Source organism: Dipodomys merriami, unplaced genomic scaffold (genome assembly GCF_024711535.1).
Source record: "Dipodomys merriami isolate MVZ:Mamm:240054 unplaced genomic scaffold, mDipMer1.0.p SCAF_249, whole genome shotgun sequence".
In the NCBI taxonomy this organism is placed as follows: domain Eukaryota; kingdom Metazoa; phylum Chordata; class Mammalia; order Rodentia; family Heteromyidae; genus Dipodomys; species Dipodomys merriami.
In genome coordinates this window covers 782,701-799,860 of record NW_027203926.1, presented here as the reverse complement: position 1 = coordinate 799,860, position 17,160 = coordinate 782,701, and the positions used below count along the sequence as shown (strand labels likewise).

General features: G+C 37.5%; 1 protein-coding gene and 1 non-coding gene across 3 annotated transcripts in view; both read left to right on the top strand.

Annotated features, from left to right (window-relative positions):
- The window catches only part of LOC138836108 (cytochrome P450 2C19-like), a 31,692-nt gene extending 15,276 nt beyond the window's left edge, over positions 1–16,416 (top strand). The window contains exons 7-9 of one of the 2 annotated variants that reach the window (XM_070034598.1): positions 2,348–2,535; positions 7,880–8,021; positions 15,644–16,416. In XM_070034598.1, coding sequence (XP_069890699.1) covers positions 2,348–2,535; positions 7,880–8,021; positions 15,644–15,825 — 512 coding nt within the window. In that variant the 3' untranslated portion in view covers positions 15,826–16,416. The remainder of the gene's footprint in view (positions 1–2,347; positions 2,536–7,879; positions 8,022–15,643) is intronic. The other variant, XM_070034599.1, reaches the window with a different exon arrangement.
- On the top strand, positions 4,403–4,505 carry LOC138836128 (U6 spliceosomal RNA). Its single transcript, XR_011374911.1, has one exon. It is a non-coding gene; the product is annotated as a U6 spliceosomal RNA (small nuclear RNA).
- Positions 16,417–17,160: the final 744 nt, after the last annotated feature.

Sequence of the window (17,160 nt, the reverse complement as noted above, 5' to 3'; positions counted from 1 at the left end):
GAGCACAAAGAAACTCAAGGACAGCAGCCAGGCCCTGAATTCAAGCTGCAGGTCCAGTGGAAGAAAAAAGAAAGCATCATTGTTTAGAAAATGAACATTATTTTCCAAAGCAGATTCTACAATGTCCAATATGGATATCATCAGAAAGTGGTTCAATAATGGGAGTAGTACTGTACACTGTACACATGCATACAAAAAGATATACACTATTTGTGTTTTTGTGTTTTTGAGTTCGGTTGTGGGCCTGAACTCTGGGCCTAGGCCTCGTCCCTCAGCTCTTCAGCTCAAGGCTAGCGCTCTACCATTTGAGCCACAGCACCACTCCCAGCTTTTTTGTTCTGCTTATGGGGTGCTGAGGAATAGAAAACCCAGGGCCTCATGCATGCAAGGCAAGTGCTCCACTTTGAGCCACCTTCCCAGCCCATACACTGTTTATTTAATGCTTAAATATTAATTATTTGAAAATAAAAATAATGTTTATTTTTGTTTTTCTTTGAGGACTATCATTTCTTCTTCTGCATTTTATTAGTTTACATGTATTGTACAAAAGTATTTAATGCTGATACTTCCATAGATGCATACAAAGGTTTTCATTTTTATTATTAAATAGCTGTACAATTAAATAGCTGTTTCAATTCAGCAAGCCTTTCATGCATTGGATTGTGTCTGGACCAAAGTCAATCCCTATAATATACATTCATTCATAGTTTCACTTAATTATGTCCTAGTTTGTGAAATATATTCTTCTCTTCATATCAACTACAGAAAAAACTAAACTCCTTTTTAAAAAGACACATTATTTACTTAGGATCCATAAACTAATAGAATTTGAGAGGCACCTTAATTTAAAATTATCTCTTTTATCAACAAAAATATTTCTGAATTTGAACAAAATGGGACTATTTTATTAACATCGTAAAAGTGATACTTAGAACAATTTATGTTGGCTAGCCCATGAATTACCATTCATATTTGTGGAGATTTGTGAAATCTGGAGATATAAGTGAAGATAATAGTGTCCTCAAAATGTACTTTTATTGTCAATATTTTATTCCCTTTATTTTAAAATGTTTTATTATTGCAGATTTATAAGAATATCATTCCTATGATAATATACTTCTTACATATTAAATAAAGTTGTACTAAATAAAGGTATTTTACTTCAATATATAAACTATATTAAATGTACATTAATAGTCTTTTTTGTGTGTTTTTCTTAACAAGAAACTAACCTCTATGCCTTGATTAACTCATTATAAGGCTACTAAGCAGGAGGATGATGTGTGTACATGCTGAAGTCTTAATACTCCATGGGATATGAATTTTTTTACTTCAAATCTTGTTAAGATTCACTATCACAATTTATTTAGCACTGACTTACTATAATCAATGTGTCTCTTTCTTCCTGTTTCGCCATCTCTTTTTTGTGTGTGTGTGAAAATACTGTCCAGAGGGGTTACAATTACATGGACAAGATAGTGAGTACATTTCTTATCAAGCATTGTAGCCTCCTCCTTTGTTTACCCTTCCCATCCCTTCCCAGACTTCCCCCGCCCTCCCAACCCAATCCTCCCCACCCCACCACCAAAGTTGTAAAGTTCATTTTCAACATGACAACTTGTACTTCTCATTGTTGCAATGGGTCCACCTGTATCCTTATTTAAATGACTTGTTTTTCCCATTCCCCTCTACAAATAATACCGACATCAAATACAGTGAAAGCAGGAGTTATACTGTGGGGAAAAGACATACAAAGCAACAAAGAAATAATCTTATAAATGCTTTAGAAACAAATGCATGAAAGAAAAAAAACATTTAAATACATATCTTAGGGTTCATTTTCCTAACATCACTTTATCTGACCTTTTCTGCTTGACTCATATACATACTAGATATTGCAAATAAGGGAAACCATGGGACCTATGGTTCTTTGGGCTTGGCTTACTTCACTTAATATAATTTTTTCCAAACCTTTCCATTTCCTCACAAATGGGGCAATGTCATTCTTTCTGATGGAGGCATAGAATTCCATTGTGTATATATACCACATTTTCTTGATTCATTCATCTACTGAGGGGCATCTGGTTTGGTTCCATATCTTAGCTATGGTAAATAATGCTGCAATAAACATAATTGTGCTGGTAGCTTTAGTGCGGTCTTGTTTATAAGCATTTGGGTAAATGCCCAAAAGTGGGATTGCTGGGTCATAGGGGAGCTCTATGTGGAGTCTTCTGAGGAACCTCCATACTGCTTTCCAAAGTGGTTGAACAAGTTTACACTCCCACCAACAATGAAGTAACCTTACTACATTGAACCTTACTTACCATTTCTTATTATGTCTCACCAGCTAAAGTGAAGGAAGAGATTGACCATGTGATTGGCAGGCACCGCAGCCCCTGCATGCAGGACAGGAGCCAAATGCCCTACACAGATGCTGTGCTGCATGAGATCCAGAGATACATTGATCTTGTGCCCATGAACGTGCCCCATGCAGTGACCCATGACATTAAGTTCAGAGACTACATCATTCCCAAGGTGAGCTTGTTTCTTTTCTGCTGAGCCTCCGTAGAAAGCCTGAGCTCTTGAGGTCACTGCAGGATTCCTCTCCTCCACATGAGAGAGCTGCAAAAGTCTCACAATTGGCTGCTCAGGAGAGGTTGTGGTATAGCAAGTTTGGGGTTGTATATACATGCAAAATTATCCCTGGTTTCCCACACTGTGAATCCGAACTTTGTTCTGCCCCTTAAATTCTTTTTGTTCTGGGGACTTCTCCTTGTTCTTGTTGTCTTTTTTTTTCTTCTAGTTCCTCCTCCTCCTCTTCCTGTTCCTCTGGCTGTTCCTCCTTCTCCTCCTCTTCCTCCTGCTGTTCCTCCTGCTGTTCCTCCTCCTCCTCTTCCTACTCCTTCTATTCCTCTTTCTTCTCCTTGTCCTCCTCCTTGATCTTTTGGCTATGCTTAGTTTTTGTATTACCAAATGAGTACAAAAACTTATTATTTATCAATTTCCCAAGACGTTGTGCTGGGATATATTTTATTCCTCCAGTAAAGTTATAGATAAATTTGGGAGAAAATGTTACCTTGATTTCCTCAATTCATGAATGAGTCATGCTTCCAATTTACCTATGCCTTACTTTATTTTCCAAGTAATATTTTGTTTTCAATAGAGTCGATTACAAATATATTCATAGACTTTGTTTAAATGCATAACGCTTTGCCTATTACTACTTTAATTTTTCATTGGCTTGGTGCTTGTTGGCCTGTGCACTGTCAGTGAGCTCATTTTCTCAAAGCTCCTGCTCTACCAGTTTGCACCACAGTTCCACTTCCAGTTTTCTGGTGGTTAACTGGAGATAAGAGACTCATGGACTTTGTTGCCTGGGCTGGTTTGAACCATGATGCTTAGATCTCAACCTCCTGAGCAGCTAAGATTACAGACATAGCCACCAGTGCCTGGCTTGATTGTTATTATTTTTATGATGCCTTTGCTATCATTTGTACCTGATATATAAAACCATAATTGCTTTAATCATTCTGATGACCTCATGAAATGTAGACTCATGAAATTTACTAGTCATTGCTAATGAATTCTCTGTAGATTTGTTCGGAAGTGTAGGGTGTATTACCATAATATCTGGTTTAATAGATACTACTTGCTTTTCCCATTCTTGTGCCTATAATTGTGCTTTGTTGAATTTTTGTACTCGCAGCCAGGATGGTGTAAACAAAATAGATTTTAGTGGTCATCTTTGTTTCGTTATGATTGGCAGAAAAGATTTCTAGCTTGGTATTTCACAGTCAATTCTGGTATCTTAAGTAGATTTGTTTTTTTAAAAAAATAACATTAGGGAAGTTTACCCTGTGTTCTTACATATGTATGAATTTTGAATATAAACATGGTAATATTTTGAATCAGATCTATTCTCTGTAATGATTCTTCTTCTTTGAAAAGTTTTAATTATACAGGTGATGTGCAGAGGGGTTACAGTTACATAATTCAGGTAGAGTAGGTTTCTTCTTGGACACTTCCACCCTTTCCTTGGCTCTCTCTCAGTTTTTCCTTCCCACCCCATCCACAAGTTGTACAGTTCATTTTGAACATAGTGTCTGGTGAGTGCCACTGCTGCATTTGTTCACCCTTTGTCCCTCCATTTCTGTGCCTCCCCTTACACTCCCAAAGACAGATAAATGAACAAACAAAACAAAGAGGAAGAAAACAAAAAACAGCAAAAGAAGGAAAAAACCCTCATTTTCATTCCTGGAGTTCATTCCAATAAATATTTCTTTGTATGATCAGATGCACCTAGGCATTGAACCTTTGTGTTCTCCCCAAAGTATCCTCCTATGGTCTCACAGTGTGAATGCCTAGGTTTCTTCTTTTTATGTGTTTAAAATTTTAGTGTGGTGCTGTCTTAGGCAGCACATATAATAATAAGAAACAATACAGAGAAGATTAGCACGCCCCTGTGTAAGGGTGACTCTCAAATTTGTGAATCATTCCATGTTTTTATCAAAATGGAAACCAGGCAATGGAAACACTGGAGGAGGGACATTAGAGGCACAGGAATGGAGGAAGGAAGGGTAAGCAAATGCAGTCATTGTATTCTAGATGGGTAGTTGTTGACCTTCTATTGCTTTATGCCCTTCTTGCTTTTAAGGTTTCTGCTGTTGAGAAATCTGGTGTTATGCTGATGGGCCTGACACCATAATGATTCATTGCTTTTCTTTGGCAGCTGTCAGTACTGTTTACTGTTTCTGAATATTTAATGTTTAACTATCATGTGTCTTGGAGTGAGTGTTTTTGGATATGATCTCTATTTGCTGTTCTAAAAACCTCGTGTACCTGGATTGTTAAAGATTTAGGAAATAGTCTCACAACATTTTATTGACTATGTTTTGTATTATTTTAGCATGGGCCTTTTCTTCAGCCTCTATGTCTATGTACCATAGGTTTGACCTTTCAAGTTTCCCAGGTGGGCTTGTATAATCTTTTCATACTTTTCACCTAGTTCTTCATCTGACTATTCTATCTACTTTTTCTTTGATCCCTGATATTCTGTTTCAATTTGATTCACTCTTTTCTATTGAGTTCTTTTTATTCAATTATTCTATTGAGTTCCTTTCATTTTCAAAATTTTAGTTTAACTATTTTTTAATATTTCTATATCTTTATTGAACTCCTCATTTATATATTGCATTGTTTGTGTTACTTCATTTAGTTTATTTGTATCCATTTCAAATTCACTCATTTTTTATACTTGTTCTTTTTATTTTATTGAAATCATTTTGTTGAAATAAATTTTTTCTTTTAATTTTAATTTTTATTGTAAAAATATTGTAGAGAGGGGTTACAATTACATGGGCAAGATAATGAGTACATTTCTTATCAAGCATTGTAGCCTCCTCCTTTGTTTCCCCTTCCCATCCCGTCCCATCCTCCCTCCGCCCCCCATCTAATTCTCCCCCCCCACTAAAGTTGTAAATTTCGTTTTTCTATATAAAGACTAGTACATCTCCTTGTTGAAAGGGATCCACCTGTATCCCTATTTAAACGATTTGTTTTTTCCCTTCCCTTCCACAAATTATGCCTACATCAAATACAGTGAAAGAAAGGGTTATACAACGGGGGGGGGGGTTGTGGGTAACATCAAAACAACAAAGAAATAATCTTATAAATATGTTAAAAACAATTGCCTGAAACAAAAAAACATTTGAATACATATCTTTGAGTTCATTTCCCTAACATCAACTTATTGGACCTTTTCTGCTTGACTCAGTTATATACTAGTTATGGCAAATAAGGGAAACCATGGGACCTAAGTTTTTTTGGGTCTGGCTTACTTCACTTAATATAATTTTTTCCAAGTATTTCCATTTCCTAACAAATGTGGCAATGTCATTCTTTCTGATGGAGACATTTTCTTGATCCATTCATCTACTGAGGGGCATCTGTGTTGGTTCCATATCTTAGCTATGGTAAATAATGCTGCAATAAACATAGTGATACTGGTAGCTTTAGTGTGGTCTTGTTTGTGATCATTTAGGTAAATGCCCAAAAGTGGGATTGCTGGGTCATAGGAGAGTTCTATGTGGAGTCTTTTGAGGAACCTCCATACTACTTTCCAAAGTGGTTGAACAAGTTTACACTCCCACCAACAGTGCAGTAAGGTTCCCTTCTGTCCACATCCCCTCCAGCATCTGTTGTTATTAGAGTTCATGGGTGAGGTGGTATCATAATGTTGTTTGGATTTACATTTCTTTTATGGCTAGAGAGGTTGAGCATTTATTCATGTGTCTATTGGCCATCTTTCTTTCCTCTTCACAGAAGTTTCCTTTAAGTCTTTAGCCCACTTATTTATTGGTCAGTTGTTTCTTGGAAGAGTTGTTGTTGGGGGATTTAAGTTTTTGAGTTCCAGGTATATTTTACATATGAGACCCTTGTCCATTGTAAGGCTAGTGAACATCTTCTCCCAATCCTGTGCTTTCTATTAATCTTGCTAGCTATGTCCTTTCGCATACAGAAACTCTGCAATTTCATGCAACCCCATTTGTCCAAACTTTCTTTTATTGTTGTGTTTCTGGGACTTTATTAAGAAAATTTTGGCCTGTGCCAAGGAGTCCTAGGGTGTCTCCTCTTCCATCCGGTAATGTTTTCAGGATGTCTGCTTTGACTCCGAGGTCTTTGATCCATTTGGAGTTGATTCTGGTGCAGGGTGATATATAAGGATCTAGCTTTAGTTTTCTACATGTAGTTAACCAATTTTGCCAGCACCATTTACTGAAGGGGCTGTCTTTCTTCCATTCTACTTTTTTAGCTCCCTTATTGAAAATTAGATGGCTATAGGTCTGTAGGTTCAATTCTGGGTTTTCAATTCTATTCCATTGGTTTTGAGTTCTGTTCTTGTGCCAGTACCAAGCTGTTTTGATTACTATGGCTTTGTAGTAGAGTTTGAAATTTGGTATTGATATTCCTCCAGCACTGTTCTTTCTGTTGAGGATTGTTTTAGTTATTCGGGGTCTTTTATTTTTCCATATGAATTTTTGGATTGCCTCTTCTATTTCCTTGAGGAATGAGGATGGAATATTGATAGGTATCGCATTGAATTTGTAGATAGCCTTGGGAAGTATTGCCATTTTCACTATGTTGATCTTTCCAATCCAGGAGCATAGGAGTTTTTGCCACTTGATATAATTTTTCTTGCAATCATACATTTGAGTTCTTTGTGCTTTAATCTTCTTCAATATCCTTTGTGTCTATTGCTATAGAATTGTTAAACGTTGGAGATACTTGCCTTTTTCCATACATTCTGTGTTGATATATTTTGGTTCTGAGGCTAGTTCATTGGTTGGAAGTCTTCATTACCTATAGACCAGAAGATTGAACTAAGTGATCCTCATTGTATCTGTCACCGTTTTAACTATTTGTGTTCTGTGTTTTTTTGGTGAGGGTCATGGGAGGGGGAGTCATAAGGCTTGAACTCTGAGCCTGAGCACTGTCCCTGACCTTTTTTGTTCAAGTGGTTTACCACTCTGAGCCACAGTGGCAAATTGGAGATAACAGCATCATGGGCTTTCCTCCCTGAACTGTCTTTGAACTGTGGTCCTCAGATCTCAGCCTCCTGAGTATCTAGGATTATAGGTGTGAGCCTCTATTTACATATATATGCATATATGTATAGTTTATATATATGCATAGGTTTATACAGAAATAGGTATATATATGTATCAATCTATGTAGATCTATACTTCTATCTATCTAGCTATCTAACTATCTCTATCTATCTATCTATCTATCTATCTATCTATCTATCTATCTATCTATCTATCTATCTATGTATCTATCTATGTAATTAGCTTATGTTATCTGTGTGTATTGTTCCCAGGGCACAACCATATTGACATCACTGACATCTGTGCTGCATGACCCCAAGGAATTCCCCAATCCAGACAAGTTTGACCCTGGCCACTTTCTGGATGAAAGTGGTAACTTTAAGAAAAGTAACTACTTTATGCCTTTCTCAGCAGGTAATACAATTTCATTTCCATACCTCAGGATAACTTTGGGGGGGATGTCAGTGGGAACTTACATAAAGCCTCCTTGGGGCTGGCGTATTTCCCAGAAGCTCCGGATTAGGAGCAGTACTCTCAATGCCCTTGCACTTTTCTGTTCATGATGCATCTCCACTGTTTGATCAGATTAGTGAGACCTCAGTTTCTCTGTGCATTTCTTCCAAGTTCAACAAGGTAAATCAAGGAATTCTGGCTTTCTTTCTTTACATATATCATAATGATCTCTTCCTAAACAGTAAAACTCATTTAGACTGCCCTCACTCACAATGAAAAAGATGATCTCATCAGAGGTCCGACCCACATCTTCTTGTGGCATTTGTCACTCCCCAGGCTTCTCTATAGAATGAATCTCTCCCAAAAGGCACAGAAGAACACCAAAGGGCAGTGAGGGAAGATCATCACAGATGACAAGGCATGAGGATTTGTGGGTGGAGTATTAACTCAGTTGTCATGTTCTTGAACTTGACTATTAAACAGAAAATGGCATAAGCAACATTTAAGGACATTTAAGGTACTTCAACAGGGACAGATAGTAGATCGAAGACAGAGCAGAACATTAGAAAGAAAGTCAAGAACCACAAGAACAGAACACTTTTTTCAAAACTGTCAGAAACTGTCAAATATTGGTAGATTTCCCACAATGATCACAGAATACCCAGCTCTTCTTTCAGTCTAAGACATGTGACTGGATATTGTATCCCCACACCTGCAGTATGTGTGCTATGTGTCTGACCAGGGAGCAGCCCTCCTTCACTGACACTGTGACTTTTTGCCTTTTTTGTTTGTTTCTTTATTTGTCTGGTTTTGGGGTTATTTTATTGTCAGTTGTGGGGCTTGAAATCAGGGTTTGGGCCCTGTTCCTGACCTTTGTTGCTCAATGCTAGCATTCTCCCACTTTGAGCCACAGCAGTACTTCTGCTTTTTGGTGGATAATTGCATGTAAGAGTCTCAGGGACTTTCTTTCCCCAGGCTCACTTCTAATCATGATCCTGTGATCTCAGCTTCCCGAGTAGTTGAATTGTAGACATGAGCCACTGGCACCCAACTAATGACCTGTCCTTTGATATCTGCTTTACATCTGTTATATATATACCATGGGGAAAGGCAGTGATCTCTCTTCAAAAATTCACTTCTTTTTTACACAAAGGGAAACATTTTAATAATGAGAAAATTATGTTATGAAATGATTTGAGTGTCAGTGAACATCTGAATATGATATCTGGGAAGCTGAATGAGGGGAGGATTTTATGGCTTGAAGGGACACAAAGAGCACAAGAAAGGACATGAAATGCAATCTGTGTCTTGATGTCTATAGGAAATGTATCATAGCCAAAAGGAATTTCATGATGTAGTACTTCAAGTCTGTAATTTTTTGTAGGCTGATAAAATGGACAGTTGGGCTGTCAATATTAAAATGCAAAAAGTGTTCGTCATGTTTCTGGGATCAGTGCACATGAGCAATATGAATGGGTTTTCTTAGAAAAACATAGATGTCTCAAGAACATACAAAGTGTATCATGGAAACCTGAGACTCAAACTTTTTATAAATAAATAATGAAATTTTGATTAAAATTGTAATAAATCCTAATCTATTCTTATTTTAATTTCTCACCAACATTTCATGAAGGAATTATTAGCATCCCCATTTAATATTAGGAGAAAATAAGGCTCAGATATTTTACTAACTTACCCCACATGGGTGGTTAATGACGGTGTCAAGATTTTACTTCTGTGTTGACTTGGAAAGCAGTATTTCCTACCACTAATTTTACATGTGATGAATTCCACTTGGAGTCATGGGTAGGTCTATGTCCTGCACTCCTACATATTTACTATTCTATAGGTACAAAGGTTAAGAGGAAATCCCAAAACACATGAACACATTCCTTTCTGATTAGTAGGGATAATACTAGAAGAGAAGGATGGGAGTAGGTCTTAAGGTTGAGGACAGAATGTATTAAATCCTTATCTCAACCACAGGAAAAAGTACAATTGGAAGCCAAAAGATCTTCTAGAATTATGATCCTTTCTTTTAGCAGGAAACATATTAGAGTAATGACATAATAATTTGGCAACCCACAACCTGGCATAGAGAAAGAGAAAAGAGGGAAGAGAAGACAAAAGTGGTTATCAACTCAAGATTCTTCTGCATTAATCTCCTATGATAGACTTACAAGTTTGTGTGTGCCTGTGCTACCATTCTCAGATTTTAAGATTTTGTTTTTTTTTTTTAATTTTATTTTATTTTATTTGAGAACATACTGTACAGAGGGGCTACAATTACATGGGCAGGATAATGCATACATTTCTTACGAAGCATTGCAGCCTCCTCCTTTGTTTACCCTTTACCTCCCTTCCCAGCCTCCCCCCTCCCCCCACCCAATTATACCCCCCTCCCTCCCCCACACCGACATTGTAAAGCTAGTTTTGACATGACATTTTGTACTTCTCATTGTTGCAACAGGTCCACCTGAATCCTTAAACGACTTGTTTGTCCCCATCTCCTTCCCATGTTATACTGACATCAAATATAGTGAAAGCGGGGGTTACACTGTGGGAGAGGGACATACAAAGGAACAAAGAAATAATCTTATAAATGCATTAGAAACACATGCATGAAAAAAACGAAAACATTAAAATACATCTTTAAGGGTTCATTTTCCTAACATCACATTATCTGACCTTTTCCGCTTGACTCATACCTATACTAGATATTGCAAATAAGGGAAACCATGGGACCTATGCTTCTTTGGGCCTGGCTTACATCACTTAATATAATTTTTTCAAACCTTTCCATTTCCTAACAAATGGGGAAATGTCATTCTTTCTGATGGAGGCATAGAATTCCATTGTGTATACATACCACATTTTCTTGATCCGTTCATCTACTAAGGGGCATCTGGGTTGGTTCCATATCTTAGCTATGGTAAATAATGCTGCAATAAACATAGTTGTGCTGGTAGCTTTAGTGTGGTCTTGTTTGTAAACATTTGGGTAAATGCCCAAAAGTGGGATTGCTGGATCATAGGGGAGATCTATGTGAAGTCTTTTGAGGAACCTCCATACTGTTTTCCAAAGTGGTTGAATAAGTTTACACTCCCACCAACAATGAAGTAAGGTTCCTTTCTGTCCACATCCCCTCCAGCATCTGTTGTTGTTAGAGTTCTTGATTTTTGCTGTTCTAACTGGAGTGAGGTGATGTCTCAATGTTGTTTTGATTTGCATTTCTTTTATGGCTAGGGATGTTGAACATTTCTTCATGTGTCTATTGGCCATCCTCCTTTCTTCTTCAGAGAAGCTTCTCTTTAAGTCTTTCACCAACTTATTTATTGGGCAGTTGTTTCTTTGAGGATTTGTTGTTGGGTGGTTTAATTTTTTGAGTTCCAAGTATATTTTAGATATGAGACCCTTGTCCGTTGTATGGCTAGTAAAGATCTTCTCCCAATCGGTGGGCTTTCTATTGATCTTGCTAGCTATGTCATTTGCCCTGCAGAAGCTCTGAAACTACATGCAATCCCATTTGTCCAACCTTTCTTTGATTTGTTGTGTTTCCGGGTCTCTATTCAGAAAATTTCGGCCTGAGCCAAGGAGACCTAGGTTTCTCCTATTCCATGCTGTAACTTTTTCAGAGTGTCTGCTTTCACTTCGAGGTCTTTGATCCATTTGGAGTTGATTCTGGTGCAGGGTGATATATAAGGATCTAGCTTTAGTTTTCTACATGTAGTTAACCAATTTTGCCAGCACCATTTACTGAAGAGGCTGTCTTTCTTCCATTCTATTGTTTTAGCTTCCTTATTGAAGATTAGATGGCTATAGGTCTGTAGGTTCAATTCTGGGTTTTCAATTCTATTCCATTGGTCCTGAGGTCTGTTCTTATACCAATACCAAGCTGTTTTGATTACTATGCCTTTATAGTAGAGTTTGAAATTTGGTATTGATATTCCTCCAGCAGTGTTCTTTCCGTTGAGGAGCGTTTTTGCTATTCGGGGTCTTTTGTTGTTCCATATGAATTTTTGGATTGCCTCTTCTATTTCCTTGAAGAATGAGGGTGGAATTTTGATAGGTATCGCGTTGAATTTGTAGATAGCCTTGGGAAGTATTGCCATTTTCACAATGTTAATCTTGCCAATCCAGGAGCCTGGGAGGTTTTGCCATTTTTTAAGTTCTGTGTTGATTTCCTTTTTCAAGATTTTAAAGTTTTCATCATAGAGGTCCTTCACTTCTTTGGTTAAGTTAATTCCTAGGTATTTTATTTTTTGTGGGGCTATTACAAATGGAGTTGCTTTCCTAATTTCAGCCACACTTTTCTCATTGTTGGGATACAGAAAAGCCATTGATTTTGGGGGATAATTTTATAACCTGCTACTTTGCCAAAGTTTTGAATCAGCTTGAGTAATTTGGGAGTGGAGTCTATGGGATTCTTTAAATACAAGATCATGTCATCTGCAAAGAGGGAGAGTTTTATTTCATCTTTCTCTATTTGGATCCCCTTTATGTCTGCATCTTGTCTTATTGCTGTAGCTAGGCATTCTAATACTAGATTGAAGAGAAGTGGAGAGAGTGGACATCCTTGTCTTGTTCCTGAGTTAAGAGGAAATGGCTTTAATTTTTCACCATTGAGTATAATGCTGGCTGTAGGTTTGTCATATACAGCCTTTATTGTATTGAGGAATGTTCCATGGATTCCTAATTTTTCCAAAACCTTCATCATAAAGGGGTGTTGGATCTTGTCAAGTGCTTTTTCTGCATCTATTGAGATAACCATGTGTTTCTTATTCTTGCTCCTGTTGATGTGATGAATAATATTAATTGATTTGCGTATATTGAACCAGCTTTGCATCCCTGAAATTAATCCTGTTTGATCATGGTGTATGATTTTTTGGATGAATTGTTGAAGTCGATTGGCCAAAATTTTGTTGAGAAGTTTTGCATCAATGTTCATCAAAGAAATGGGTCTATAGTTCTCTTTCTTTGATGAGTCCCTGCCTGGTTTTGGGATGAGGGTTATGATGGCTTCATAGAATGTGTTCAATTTCATTGAAGAGTTGGAGGAGTATTGGTGTGAGCTCTGCTTTGAAGGCCGTGTAAAATTCCGCTGTAAAACCATCTGGTCCTGGACTTTTCTTAGCTGGGAGGTCTCTTATTGCTGTTTCTATTTCAATGCTTGATATGGGCCTGTTAAGATGGTTTAACTCATCTTGGTTTAGTTTTGGCATGTCAATATTTGCTAAACAAACACATTTTCAATGTTAAAGTCTGGAACAAAATCTACCAAGCAAACGGCCCTCATAAACAGGTGGGAGTTGCAATCCTAATATCAGATAAAATAGACTTCAAATTAAACTTCGTGAGAAGAGATAAAGAAGGTTGCTACATACTAATTAAAGGATCTCTCCTTCAGGAGGATATTACAATTCTAAATATCTATTCGCCAAACAATGGAGCACCCAAATTTATCGAAGAAACACTACTTTCCCTCAAATCCCATATAGATCCAAAGACATTAATTGTTGGGGATTTTAACACACCACTCTCCCCACTAGATAGATCAACTCGGCAAAAACTCAACAGAGAAACCGCAGATCTAAACAGCTGCATAGATCAACTAGACTTAACAGACATTTACCGAACATTTCACCCAGCAGCATCAGAATACACGTTCTTCTCAGCAGCACATGGAACGTTTTCTAAAATAGAACACATTTTAGGCCACAAAGCAAACTTGTCTAAATTCAGAAACATTGAAGTTATACCTTGCATTCTCTCTGACCACAAGGGAATAAAATTAGAACTCAACACCAAAAGCCACCAAAGAAAGCCCGGTATCACATGGAGGCTGAACAACACACTGCTGAATCATGAGTGGGTCATGGAAGAGATTAGAAAGGAAATTCAAATGTTCATGCTATTCAACAAAAATGAACACACAAATTACCAGCTCCTCTGGGACACAGCAAAGGCAGTATTCAGAGGCAAGTTTATAGCTCTGAGCTCCTACATCAACAAATTGGAGAGATCTGAAACTAACAATTTAATGACACATCTAAACCTCCTTGAAAAAGAATAGCAAGATAAACCCCAATCCAGTAGACGGAAAGAAATAATCAAAATTAAATCAGAATTAAATGAATTAGAATCCAAAAAAACTATAGAAAGAATCAACAAAACAAAGAGTTGGTTCTTCGAAAAACTTAAAAAAATTGACAGACCCTTAGCAAACCTTATCAGAAAAGGGAGAGAACACACTCAAATTAATAAACTCAGAGATGAGAATGGAAACATCACCATGGAAACAACCAAGATTCAGAACATTATAAGGGAATACTTCTCAAAACTTTATGCTAATAAGTTTGAGAACTTGACAGAAATGGACCTTTTCCTAGCAAATATTGACATGCCAAAACTAAACCAAGATGAGTTAAACCATTCTCAGATTTTAAAAACAAACAAACAAATGTATTAGTGAAGATTACATATTCCCAGGTATCTGTACAGATCTCCTGCTCTCTGTGCATTCGGTAATTCACTGAAGGCACATTGACACATTGTTTTTTTTTGGCTGGTATCTTTCGTATGGCCTTGTCAATTTTATTTTCCAAGAACAGTTTTTAGATTTACAGAGAAATCGAGAAAGAAGTCTCTAGAGTTCTTACATGCTTACAACTCTTTTCCCCTAACTGTGCCATACATTAGTATGGTACATTCACTATAATAAGGAAATCAATAATGGCACATTACTATTAACTAAAGTTCAAAGTTTCCCTTCATCCCTCCCTTCCTTCCTTCCTGCCTTCCTTCCTGCCTTCCTTCCTTCCTTTCTTCCTTTCCTTCTTTCCCTTCCTTCCTTCCTTCCCTTCTGTCTTTTTCTTACTTCCCTTCCTTTTCTTTCTTTCTTTCTTTCTTTCTTTCTTTCTTTCTTTCTTTCTTTCTTTCTTTCTTTCTTTCTTTCTTTCTTTCTTTCTCTCTTTCTTTCTTTTCTTTCTTTCTTTTCTTTCTTTCTCTCTTTCTTTCTTTTCTTTCTTTCATCTTTCTCTTTCTGTCTATCACCCTCCTTCCCTCCCTCCCTCCTTCCCTCCCTTCATTCCTTCCTTCCTTCCTTCCTTCCTTCCCTCCTTCCTTCCTTCCTTCTTTCCTTCCTTCCTTCCTTGCTTCCTTCCTTCCTTTCTACCTTTCTTGGTTGTCGGGCTTGAATTCAGGGCCTGGGCACTGTGCTTGAGCCTCTTTGTATTCAAAGCGAGCACTCTACCACTTGAGTCACAGTACTCCTTCCAGTTTGGAGTCAGTAATTAGAGATAAGAGTCTCATGGGCACTTTCCTGACTGGGCTAGCTTCGAAACATGATCCTCAGATCTCAGCCTCCTGAGTGGCTAGGATTAAAGGCGTGAGCGACTAGTGCTCAGTCAAAATTTCTTTTTTTTAAAAAGATTGGCATTACTGGAGTTTGAACTCAAGGCTTTCAATACATTGACACATTCTTTTACCAGTTACAAACACACTCTCACACTTCTATACATTAAGTCATTTCTTGCTTTGACTTATTTTTTGTTTTTGGGGTTTTTTTTTTACAAAATTTTCAGGGAAACGGATTTGTGTTGGAGAAGGCCTGGCCCGCATGGAGCTGTTTTTATTCCTAACCACCATTTTACAGAACTTCAACCTGAAACCTCTCATGGATCCAAGGGACCTCGATACCACTCCTGTTCTGAATGGGTTTGCCTCTTTGCCACCAGCATACAAGCTCTGCTTTATTCCAGTGTAAAGAAGAGCTCTGCTGTCTGGCTCCAGCTGTGCAGCAATCTGCAGTTCCCTCCTCTGAGCCACCACTCACCTCCTTCTCCTGCCACATCTCCCCTCTCCCTCCAGATCCAGGAAGATCCCTTCTTTATTTTGGAGGGATTGCTGTGTAATTGCACTATGGCATCTAAAATCTCTTATGCTTTGTAATAGTATTATTCACCACTCCACGTGCCAATACTTCTCTAATGCTCTTGACTAATATGCTAGTATGACTAAAGCAAATAATGATTACCGTGTGACAGGTCAGACTGCTTTCTCTGTATATCATCCATAATAAATATTATTTTTCATGCCTTTGGTCATTCTTGGACTGTCCTCTTTTGTTCAAAATTCAGTGAAGCAATGAAACAAACTAGAGTCCCATGTTGACCCCATTACAGCAAGCACTGGGAATGGGAAGGGGGAGACTGTAGGAAAACCCTTTAGCTACGTCACTTGTCATATCTGGAGATGTGGATTTAACATACAAAAGCAATGTGCAGAATATCTCCTCCTGGAGGAAAATAGTTGAGACACACATGGACAGAGGAAACATTAAAGGCTAGTGTTCACATCTTTATTTTGGTGTTAGTGTGAACAAAAAATAAAATCAAAGTATTCTTGTCAATTGATCTTTGTACCTGAAAGCCAGATATTATAATCATTTGCTCTATTATTTTTATTTATGCACATCAATGTACATTTTAAGATGTTTCATAGCTGCATACAATTTAGTTTGAGCATACCAGGTTTTCCTCCACTTTTGGCAGTACTAAGTTTTAAATTCAGGGCTTTGTTTTTCCTACACAAGAACTCTACTAATTGGACATATCCAGCATCTGTTTTTTCTACTTTGTACACATTGTTTTACACTCAACATCAATGTGATGTCAATTATAATAAGGGCACTGAAATCACTTCTCCCATTTCATTCTTCAAAGTTTCACAATTGTGCATTAACACACAATTTTCCCTTCCTTCTACCTTGCCATGTACCACATGAGAAGTGCCGTCATTCCTTATCTGTGGTGGACTCTTTCCTAAAAGGAAGCCCCTTGATCCAGGATTTTATTTTAAATTTTATTTTATTGTAAAGTTTCTTACAGAGAGGTTACTGTTACATGAGAAAGGTAATGAGACAAGAACAATGTTCTTGTCCACCATTGTTAACCCATTCTTTGATATTTTCCTACTATTCCTTCTCTCTCCCACCTCCCCCAATCCTCCCTTCCACAGAAGTTGTAAAGTTCATTTCCAACAGTGTCTTGTGAGTGTCATTGTTGCTGTGGGTTACCTTGTGTCCACGTTTCAGCATCTT